The sequence below is a fragment of the Acanthochromis polyacanthus genome, chromosome 1 (assembly GCF_021347895.1).
Source record: "Acanthochromis polyacanthus isolate Apoly-LR-REF ecotype Palm Island chromosome 1, KAUST_Apoly_ChrSc, whole genome shotgun sequence".
Taxonomy (NCBI): Eukaryota; Metazoa; Chordata; class Actinopteri; family Pomacentridae; genus Acanthochromis; species Acanthochromis polyacanthus.
Genome location: NC_067113.1, coordinates 44,994,476 through 45,005,146, shown reverse-complemented (window position 1 = coordinate 45,005,146; position 10,671 = coordinate 44,994,476). Strand labels below are relative to the sequence as shown.

Genomic DNA, 10,671 nt, shown 5'->3' with positions numbered 1-10,671 from the left:
ATGGGTTTGAAGGACATGTGATTTTATGAAAAGAAACCCAAAATATGACAATTTATCAGTGCAAGAAAGGGGTTTTTGACTCTCTGATGCTCCTGAAACTACTTATTAGCAACTATGATTTTTCATTAAAATCACTTTATTCGACGTCTCATTTAGAAAATGCTAAAAGAAACCATTTGCTTGAACCAGATTCTGTAAAAATCAAAAACTTCTGCAATGGACAGCACAACTAGGAGGCCATGATACGCTCGGATGGGAACGACAATCACGTGACAAAATTCTGAGACGTTTTCAGCTGAACTGCAGGCTGTGCGTACACATAGCAGAGTATGAAAAACCAGCAGTATTTAGAGCCACATTTTTGCCCGATATTGGTAGCATGTGTGGGCACTTAGAACAATGTGGTACATTTTAATTCCAGGTTACTTCAGTTTTTGTTTGATAGGGTTCATTACTGAGTCCTTTCAACTCCTACTCATGGTTGAGGTGTTTCCATAGAGGTGCAGGACTTTGTATTATAGTGAAAAATGAACCAAAAATGTGACAGAAGCAAAAGACGTCACAAAAACTGCATGGAAAGCACATGCCAAAACACAATGCCAATTGTTCAATAGCTACAGGATACTGAACACAATCAGTTATTTTACAAAGAAATGCATTTTGTTATCTTAGAAGGAAAACATTTCCCCAAAAGTTGAAGTTATGACTGGACTATTTGTCACCATTTTCCAGAGGAAAACAACCAAAGAGGCCAAACTAATGACTTTTCAGCCTTTTTTTGTATTTGTAGATTTATACAGACATGATGCAAATTGTATGACACACAAAGTTGTTCTTTTTTGTAGTAACTACAAGGATGTTGTCCTTTTATTAAAACTTTGAGTGTGGAAACAATGAATGGAATGAGAAAGTGTTGTGGGGTGACTACCAAAGAAATGATGGGAGATTTTTGTATCTCTTTACATAAATACTGGGTGAAGAAAGGAGAATTATACCACACTTTTATCAATGCACATTTAAAATGGGTAAGATTGCACATTGTTAAACATCATCTTTATTGTTTTAGAAGATTATCAATATAGAGTTTGACCAGTGAAGGTTTTAAATGGGGGGAAATATTAGAATTTCTAAATAAATGTGAAGAACAAAAAAAGTACATTGATTTCTCTTATTCTAAAGGTTTTATTCATGGCACAAAACACTGTTTTCATGCTTTTACACCTAAAGTTATTTACATTTGGCAGAGGTCCGTTTTCATTCGAAGTTTAATGATTTTTCTTTCTGTGTAACTTCTGCTCAGCACTTCAACAAATCAAAAGGCTACAGATAACGTATCATAATCACGCTCAATGAAAGTACAAAACAGTGTTTGTTACAAAAAGATGCATGTTTTCCTTTAAAAAAAAAAAGTCTACACAAATACAACAACAGCGCCCCCCTGAGCTTTAGGGGTCACACTTCATGATCTCTCTGAGGCAGATGGTAGCGTAGCAGGACGAGTCCAGGTCGAAGTTTAAGGTGAGAACGTCAGAATCTAAATCCTGCTTGTCCTCCCTGCTGGCTGCTTTGTGGAGCTGGTAGCTGAGGTTGTGAGGAGTGGCCAGCAGGGGGCGATAACAGCCGGGCAGGTTCAGTTTGAGGCTGCCGACTCTGAAGCGACAGTCGTTCAGTCCGTCTCTGGCCAGTCTCTCCTGGTACCAAGTCCCCATGGCGTTTTCTGGGTACTTCACTGTATTTCCTAGCATCGGTAACAACACCTGACAGGACAACAAAGTCACCATTAGTGACTGTAAAACCACAATTAACAGCATTTTTTTAACACAACTAGTTCCATACTTGATCTAGAGTGTAGACTGCCCCTATTTCCTCTTCATCTGTCACCACATGGATCTGGAAAAGCAAAGAAGGAAATGTCAGCGGCACTGGCAGGATGTCTGCAAACCTTGAAAATCTGTCCACACGTTTCGATTACGTGCTCAGATCAAGAAAATATGTCCCTAAATATAGCATGTCTACTGACAAAAGGTGCTTGGCATGTCCCTGGATTTACAACAGAGGCAAAAATTAAACCATAACAAGTGTGTCAAAGTGCCAAGTCACTGTATTAAGAAAACTGACTGAAAGTGAGAGCTGTTTTCCTTCCTCCTTGGTGAGGCTGCAAAAACCCAAAACGCTGACACCTCTTTTGGAAACCACAGGAAACAGGGCCGATGTTTAACTCACCCTTTGCTTCCATTTTGCTGAGATTAGTCTACCACCACTATTTACTGCCGCCTCATTTTGTGTCAGCACTCTGCTTTGGAGCATAAAGTCAAACTTCCGCTTTACCTCCTCAAACTTTAGATCAGTGCTCACAACCTGGAATTACGTAGAAGGGATGTATTTTGCTTTGACTATTGTCAACTCATTTGCATCTAAACTCTAAAGGGGAATCAGCGTCACAGGCATGTGTAGGCACATACTTGGTTTTCGATAATGAGGTGTGTCACAGACGCACCCCAAACAACAAGTTTATGACCGTGTTTACTCTAGTTGGAGCAAAGCGTCGCCTACATTAGGTCCACATATTACAGAGCCTTTGAAAGTATTCACCCTCTTCGAAGTTTTCTCTTTTAAGGTCAAATTTATGTGGCTTTTTTTGGACGACAATATAATGTATAGGTGTAATATAAGTGACTGGACTGCACATCATTACAAACACACTATGCTCACTGTGAAGCATGGTGGTGGCGGTATCATATTGTACAGACGCTTCTGAGTAGCAGCCACTGGAGGGCTTGTAAAGGTAGAGAGTAAAATGAATGCCGAAAAGTCTATGGAAATCCTGGAGGGCAACCTAGTGTTGTTGGCAAGAGAACTGTGCCCTGGAGGAAGATTTGTTTTACAGCAAAAACAATGAGTCGAAGCAAACTGGCTGAAAGCTTCGACTCATTGTTTTGCTGCATAGAAATGGTTCAATGGCAACAAGGTAAATGTTCTGGAGTTGGCAAGTCAGAGCCCAGACCCTAATCCACCTGAGGATTTGTGGCTGGACTTAAAAAGAATGAATGTTTATGGAATCATTTAGTTTACCGCCTATATTTTTAATTAATTTACATTATTTGAGTGAATCTGTTTTTACACGGACACAAAAGGACTCAGTGTTGTCTTTCGAGGGGGATTTATTGGCAAAAAAAAGTGTTTTCTCTTCTTTAATCTTTTCAGTCATTCAGTGGCTGCTGTGTTGCATAAACTATTAAATGGTGTTTTAATGGTTTTAATATTTGTATCGGCTTCTAGTCTCCCAATGGGCTTCATGGAGAATTTCCATTCCTGATCAAAATGTCATCCTAAAATACTGGGACATGAAATGAATGCCACAGCAAACATGTTTTACTATTTTCTGTCTTCTTTTTTTTACCTGAGGAGTGCTGCTTTCTCCAGAGTCCTCCATTGTGTTTTGTCCTTCCCGTATCCACACCAGGTCTCCTTGTCTGACACTATGCCCCAGAGTAGCCAGTCTGTGTGCTACTGCCTCGTTCCACACTCTGACAACCACAAACACATCAGCGCAAATATTAAAGACTCTCCTTGTGACATTCAGAACACCCTAGCTATGACGATACATCATGCTTTTCTCAGTTTTATCCATAAATGAATCGAATGCCCTGGCTATGTCGACCAACGTATTTATCCAACGTTGGTCACGGAAAAAAAATGATGTTTTCAGCTTCACTAGATACTTTCGTGTGTTTATGCAGAGTTTGTTCGGGAGTTGGCCGTTTGTTGATGTCCATTTCCAGAGAAACGTGAAGCAGTGACGCACACTGCTGGTGCTGTAGGGAAGTGAGACAAACCACTCAGAATTGACCATAAACATCCAATTTTTTTTGAATTTCCCTGGAAAATTCAAGTGTTTTAGATAGAAAACTGTCTCCGGACTGTTATAGATTTTAATCCATTCACTTATTGTCATTAAAAAAGGCAATTAACACATTTAAAATGTCAACTTTTAGTACATTTAGAGAAATAAAATATTCAGTGTGGGCTTTAATTTGACAAACTGACAATTACTTATTGTTAATATGACTATTTTAGTCTTTATTTATTTAAATAATTTTATAAAAATCGAATAATTCACTGACGTTAAAGAGAAAACATTTATTCTTCATGTAAAATTAAACCCAAATCCTAAAGATAAATACAAAACTAGATGTATAAAACCTGTCAAATCATTTAACACCCCTCGCTGGTGTCTTGAACAAATTTCCATCTTATCAGTAATATTAATCTCTGTTGAGGTTACTTTTTCCTTGTCTAAATTTCAGAGACAAAACGCTGTATTTTATTTGGCAGATCTAATTTTTCAGCTATTTGGATCCATAATGCAATCTCAATTATGAAAGTGTGTTTTTCACTCTGCAGCAGAGAACATATTTATGCCAAGGGTTGGAACGGCCTTTCTGTTCTCTGAAAATATCTTCACAACAGCATGGAGAATTTCAGCCTCATGACTAAAACGTTGTGGTGATGCAAAGAAGGCATCAACTGGGTCAAACCATAAAGCTAAATGAGATTAAGAAAATAAACAACGTCTCCATTTTTAGCATTATCTGACAAGTGAGTAATTCTCTTATCTCCCAGTCGCTGTAAAAAAAATGCTCACAATCAAGATGTTTGAACTGAGCAGGAATCCCATAAAAATAAATGAGTCCCTGCAGCTGACCTGCTACAGTAGGCATGAGGGTAGAAGACCCTCATGCTGTGCGGCAGACTGAGCCAGGCTTGGGCACAACCGTCCGAACCGGTACCGTAGCGGTTCAGGGCCCGAAGCATCAGGCGCTCCCTGGCCTTGGACAACGGCATCAAGGCCAAAGACTCCTTGGCGTTATCTGGTTGATAGAAGCAAGAAAGACAAGGAGAAAACAAGAACATAGGGTGAAAAAGAACAAAGAAGCATGTTTAACTAAAAAGATGCAATAAAGGATTAAGATAGACTTTTAACAGACCCAATATGCTACGTTAACTGTTCTCTAAACTGCAAAACATGAGCGGTTCTCGATAAAATATGATGAATTTCTTTGAAAACAGATAGAGGAACTGTGGGATTCATGCAAAATGTGCCCAAAAACACCAAAAGAAACGCAGCAAAATGTGGGGAAAGGTTTAAGGGTTGCTACTTTCACAGATATTTTTGGTGGCTTTTAGAAGAAATGAAACTGAATCGGTTGGGCGCATTAGCCGAGTTCTCACCAGTTTGGAGGAAGTGTCTCTTTGCGTGACTCTGAGGATCATCGCCTTCTTCTGGAGTGAAGAAGAGACGCACAGCGCTCACCTGACACACAACGACATACATCAAGACAGCATCAGACAGTCTGACAGAACAGGACTGCTTTCATGGGAATTGTTGGAATTTCACAATAAAAGACCATCGAGTCCTGCACACTGTAAACGTCAGTCTTACCATGTCCTCTTTCAGTAGAGCTAATCCTACTCGATCAGACTGGGCGCTCTGTCCACTCCCAAACCTCTGTGGTCCGTAGTAGTTGACGAAGCCTCTGGTCTGCAAAGAAAATCAACCAAACTGAATGCGGCAGTCGCTGTCACAGCTTGTACAAACCAAGAAAGGATGCAGATATAATGCAATGGTGCAAACAGGAAACAGTAAGATATTAGCTGTACGGACATGTAGCGAGAAGGAGCTAACAAGTTAAACTTCATCCTACTTGTTTTCAGACAGTACTTTAGGTTCTGGATTTGGTTTGTTTTGTTTTTCGTTTTGTGCATTTTATTTTCTCTTTTGCCTTCATATTATTGCATGTCTGAACTAAATCAAATCATTTATTTAATTGATACAAGAGGCTATTCTGCTATTTCAGTATAAAGCAGTTGATATTCTGTATTTTTCTTAACACCAACAAACCTATAAAACCGCTAACTTAAACCATCTCAATCTTGGCAATGCATTTCTCGGGCTCTATTTTCAGCGACTTAATATATATATTTATATTTATATTTATATATATATTTGATGCTCTAATTTGGCAGCAGGATGTCAGCTAGTGATCGTCAAAAGAAAAGAAAAGTAAATCAAACTGTACAGCATTAAACATCAGGAAAAAACACTTGTTAAACAATATTTAAAACAAGTTTTAAATTGAAATGTTGACCTAAAATTCCTGATACAATTCACTGCAAACATTTTCACAGGGATCTGAAATGACACTATAAATGTTTGCTGTGATCTTTCTTCTTCACATATTGCCTTAAAAGATCAAATATCAGCAGTAGAGATGGTAGCACAGTGCTGTCTCAGAGCTTATTCTTAAATCGTTATAAAAAAAAGTGCTTGTCAATTAGTAATAAGTTTCCATGTTTGTTGTGAAAGCAGTATTTTTGGAGAGTTTTCGTTAATTTTTCAACAATTTGTGAGTAATTTGGTGTTTTTTTTTGTCACTATGGATCATTTCTGAGAATTTGGGCTTTGGTGATGTATTGTAATGTTGTTAATTGTGGAAATACTTGTTAAAAGGTTCACTTGATGGTGATTTTGGTCGTCCTGTGTTGAGAAAGTTCAGGATATCACCAGACTTAGAATTAATCTCCCTAAGACAATACAGTATAACATAATGATAAAATGCAAATGGTGCCTTGTCCTTCAAGAAATTGTTCGTTTTCAGAATCACAAAACCAAGCACAGTCTGTTCTCGTACACAATTTCCGACATACTAAATGCTACCTTGACATTCTCCACTGCTTCCTTCACCAGCGTTGCCAGGCGAGTGTGCATGTCTGCAGCAGAGGAAAGAGCGTCACCGGACCCATGTGGTCTCAGGTCACGGACCACCAGGTCAAAGTGGTTCCCCTGCAGTCGGCCGAGCCTCAGAGGCTCACTGACAGAGCGGACCTGAGAAACACGCATCCCCCTCCTCTCAAAATCTGCCGCCTTCTCTTGTAACCTACATGAACAAGATGAATAAGCGGCTGTCAAAGGAAGAACCATAACATCTGAAACAAGAAGTAGTGACATCCAGTCCATAAAAGAGAAACAGCAGTACCGTTGAGGCGAGACCTTCTTGACCACCATCGATTGGTAGGTGATGGCTCTCTTGTCCTTGATCCCAGCATAGGTGAAATCTGACGGCAGGATCCCGAGAGCTGCTGCCATGTAGCTGATGGCCTCCAGAGTCTCCAGGTTCTCCTTACGCAGAGTGAACGCTGGAACACACATAATAAACACAGTTGTTTAATGTGTCTCTAAGTGTTGCTCATGGGAATTCTGAAAGGAACCGTTTTAATTACTTCTGCAGCATTTCAAACTAAAGACACTGTCTTATTTTTTATTTTTTTTAATATCAAGCACTTTGAATTGTCTTGGACATGTGATTTTGATGACGCACGCTGCATCATCTTGGGACACTCAATTAACCAAGGGACTAAAATAACAGAAAATGCATTGTCATATTTGCACTTTCTTGTATTTTTCCTAGACGTTTCTGCACTTTTCCTGTCTATTTTCTCCAGACTTGGCAAATACTCAAACAGAAAAAAATAAACCGTGACAAACTTGTGGTGTAATTATCATGTTACTACACCGGGAACAGTTACTACATCGTAATTTTTATGTCTGATCCAACACTGAAGTCTTGTTTTTAAACAGGAAGGTCATTTTTTCAGTAGTTCCAGCCACTTAAATGTGAATTTCTGGTTTTATTGGTGCTATATGAGAGGAATTTGAATATCATTTGGTGTTGAACTGTAGGTTGGAATGGAATATCAACCTAAAGATGACATTCTTCTTTTCTTACCAGTATAAACTTCCTCTTCCTTCCGCTCATCTGCGCTTCTCTTCTTTGGCCTCCCTCGCTCTCTCAGTCTAACTGAGATCGATGTCCTCCCCTGGTCATTGAAGCTTTTTGTCTCCACCAGTTTCCCAAACCTCCGGTTCAGGAAGTGATGGACCGCCGTCCTGTGCTCCTTATTGTCATCAGGTCCAAACGTATAGGACGAGCCTCGCACTTTAGCATCTATAAACCTGAAGAAGTCCTCTGCTTCATCCTCTTTAACCAGCTGGGTGAGCTCTCTGTAGTCCGGATCTTCCCTCACCCGGATCTCAGGCTGGATGGTGACGGTCATGAGGAAGGGGAAGCGGTGTCTCACGGCCCGGTGGACGTTGGCTCTCTGGTGTTTGTCGGCAAAGGACCCCAGGGAAAGCTCCAGCTCGGTGGGCTTTTTGTCTCTGAGTGTCAACACAAAGTGCTCGAGCTCTTCACTGACCGACGGGCCCAAAATCACGCCTAAATCAAAACTCCCCAGATTAGGCAGGGGGACATCGACCCCCCACTCCAACGAAACATCCGAATCCTGCGGGACTGAAGAGTTCTCCTTACAGTCTGCATCGGTTTTGCTGTTTCTATCTGAGGAGGCACAACCTGGAGACTGTCGGGCTGCTGCTGTTTTAACATAATGTCCATCGATGTCTATCTCAGTCACCACGAAGTCTTCGATAAAGTTCTTGATGCTCCCCAGAAAACCTTCATGGTCTGAAATGAAGCATGCAGGGACGTTCGCAACCTCACTGCCCTGCTTCATGGTTACTTTATCCAAATAAGGCAGTTTTTACTTATTCCTGGAGACGAAAAGGGCAGAAATATTAACAAAATGTGCAATTGCTGAAATGTTAGGTGAGGTAAATTAAGTACATATGGCATATGTAGCACAATTTAGACAACTTTAAAGTCTCATGTAAAATTGTAAAAAAGACAAAAGCAACTTAGAATATGGAAGAACATTTTTTTTTATCAGGAATATTTTATCGTCCAATAGTTTACAAGATCATTTAATGATTCTGAATAACAAAGCCAATGTGGTTTTAAACGACCTTGTGTTGATTTTCTACAGCATCTTAGTTTTAATACTATGACCTGAATGTATGCTAACACAGGACAGACACAAACTAGCACCAGATTTGAAACCTATTACTCTCGGTACATACCTTTAAAGTAATGCTAGGATGTTTAACAAGATGACTGTTGCTTTATTTCCCCGTTATACACGCACATTAGTCTGACTTTGTGGAGCACAATCTATATAACCTGCACAAAAACCTACCTCGACATTGGTGACACCGAGCAGCGGCTGCTATAACAAAGAAAACAAAGAGCATTGCTGGCTGTAAATGAGAATATAAACGTATTATGACTTTATAATAAAAATGTGATTGTTTATTTACTGGACGAACCTGCATGCGGTATGTAAACGAGCCGCTTGTAAACACAACCACGCTGAAAAGATGCAGTCTGCTTCCTGGTCATGTGACCGTCATGTGACTTTTCTTAAAGGGACAGTGTCACTATAGCTGCTTGGTAGAGAGACATGGATGAGCGAATTAAACATAAAAAGTAATACGCATGCATTTTGGATGTGAACTTGTGGATGGTTCAGTCAAGACAAAATTGAAGTTTTGAAATCAAAATAAAGAGTGAAAATCTCCTTGTTAAACTGCAGCACTTGCATTAAACCCATGTAAACAAGTGAGAAATGGCATTCATCTTTGACCCAGATCTCATTTTTTATTTCCAGCACAATAGAAACATATCTAAGGATTTATTTGACCATTGTCAGATCACTGTTAATCTCTAAAGGCAATACAGAGACAATGCTACACATTTCTATTGCCTGCAAGATTGTAATCCTAATGTATCTCCTATCTAAACTACAACAGCTTCAAAACTCAGCTACGCATTACAAGGAGAGCACAAATTTGACCCATTTTAAAGCCTTTGTGCTGGCTACTTGTCAGTTTCAGAACTGATTTTAAGATGTTTTAACTGGTTTCTACAACTCTTAATGGTCTAACCTATTTATTGGATTTACTTTGACCCCTCCAGTGGCCCTTTAATTAAACCCAAAGTCTGAAGACAAGCCTGAAGTGAGGCATCCTTTTGTTTTCATAGTCCATCTGGTTTTTCTTCATTGCATTACTTCATGATAGCCTGTCTACAATCCTCAGCCCTTGTTTTCACGGAGTCCTTTATTTACTACTAGATGATGTTTATTGAGGAATCAGGAGGGCCAAAGCTATTGGTTTATGTATTTTTTAAATTCAGTTTATTCTGTATAATGTGGCATTCTATTTGTATGAGAAGTGTTAGACAAATAAAGTCTGCTTGACTGACTCACAATGTTGCTGATTATATTAACATTACTGTAACACAATAATAGCATTTAATTATACAACAGGAGAAAATATGATATACAATTTTATCACAATAGCCTATAAAGAATAATCCAAGGACATTAATTGTTGTCCACTTGACATATCAGAACAGCAGTTGCTTGTTTGCATGTCTGATCATCAGATAAAGACAAAATATTCACTCTCTTTAGGCTCCATATTTGGTCTCCACCAACAATGAAAATCATATCTTACTAGCTAGTCATTAACTGTGTCTGCTTGTTGCTTTGTGCTGAGCAATTTGTGTTCAAGCAGGTTAACGGAAACTGAAAACAGCTTCCTGTTTTGACTGGAAATGACAGTATCAGAACATGACAGTGAACCAAAAGTTAGACTTCAGGGTCAGATTCAGAATTCATTGAACCAGCTTTCTGAAATAAGTCACTGGACTCAATATGCATTCTAAATAGATGAAATGCATATAGATTTTGCTGGTTTAATTCATATTTTTCTTT

General features: G+C 39.2%; 1 protein-coding gene across 5 annotated transcripts; it reads right to left on the bottom strand.

Annotated features, from left to right (window-relative positions):
* Positions 1 to 1,036: 1,036 nt before the first annotated feature.
* On the bottom strand, positions 1,037 to 9,309 carry pus7l (pseudouridine synthase 7 like). 5 transcript variants are annotated; one of them, XM_022202899.2, is made up of 11 exons: positions 9,221 to 9,309; positions 8,975 to 9,120; positions 7,788 to 8,608; positions 7,038 to 7,197; positions 6,719 to 6,938; positions 5,444 to 5,542; positions 5,233 to 5,314; positions 4,706 to 4,871; positions 3,401 to 3,527; positions 1,837 to 1,890; positions 1,037 to 1,757 (listed from the first exon to the last, which is right to left on the bottom strand). In XM_022202899.2, the coding sequence occupies exons 3-11, from the start codon at positions 8,569 to 8,571 to the stop codon at positions 1,446 to 1,448; spliced, it is 2,004 nt and encodes a 667-aa protein (XP_022058591.1). In that variant the 5' UTR covers positions 8,572 to 8,608; positions 8,975 to 9,120; positions 9,221 to 9,309; the 3' UTR covers positions 1,037 to 1,445. The 5 variants fall into 5 exon arrangements, with proteins under 5 accessions (XP_022058591.1, XP_022058592.1, XP_022058593.1 ...); XM_022202900.2 differs by having other exon boundaries at positions 9,091 to 9,120; positions 9,221 to 9,303; XM_022202901.2 differs by having other exon boundaries at positions 8,975 to 9,117; positions 9,221 to 9,303.
* Between the last annotated feature and the right edge of the window lie 1,362 nt (positions 9,310 to 10,671).

Coding starts and splice junctions, on each gene's coding strand:
- pus7l (XM_022202899.2), bottom strand. CDS start 8,571: ATGAAGCAGGGCAGTGAGGTTGCGAACGTCCCTGCATGCTTCATTTCA. Junction 3,528..4,705: donor CCTCATGCCTACTGTAGCAG/GTCAGCTGCAGG, acceptor TGTGGTTGTCAG/AGTGTGGAACGAGGCAGTAG. Junction 1,758..1,836: donor CAGTCTACACTCTAGATCAA/GTATGGAACTAG, acceptor TTGTCCTGTCAG/GTGTTGTTACCGATGCTAGG.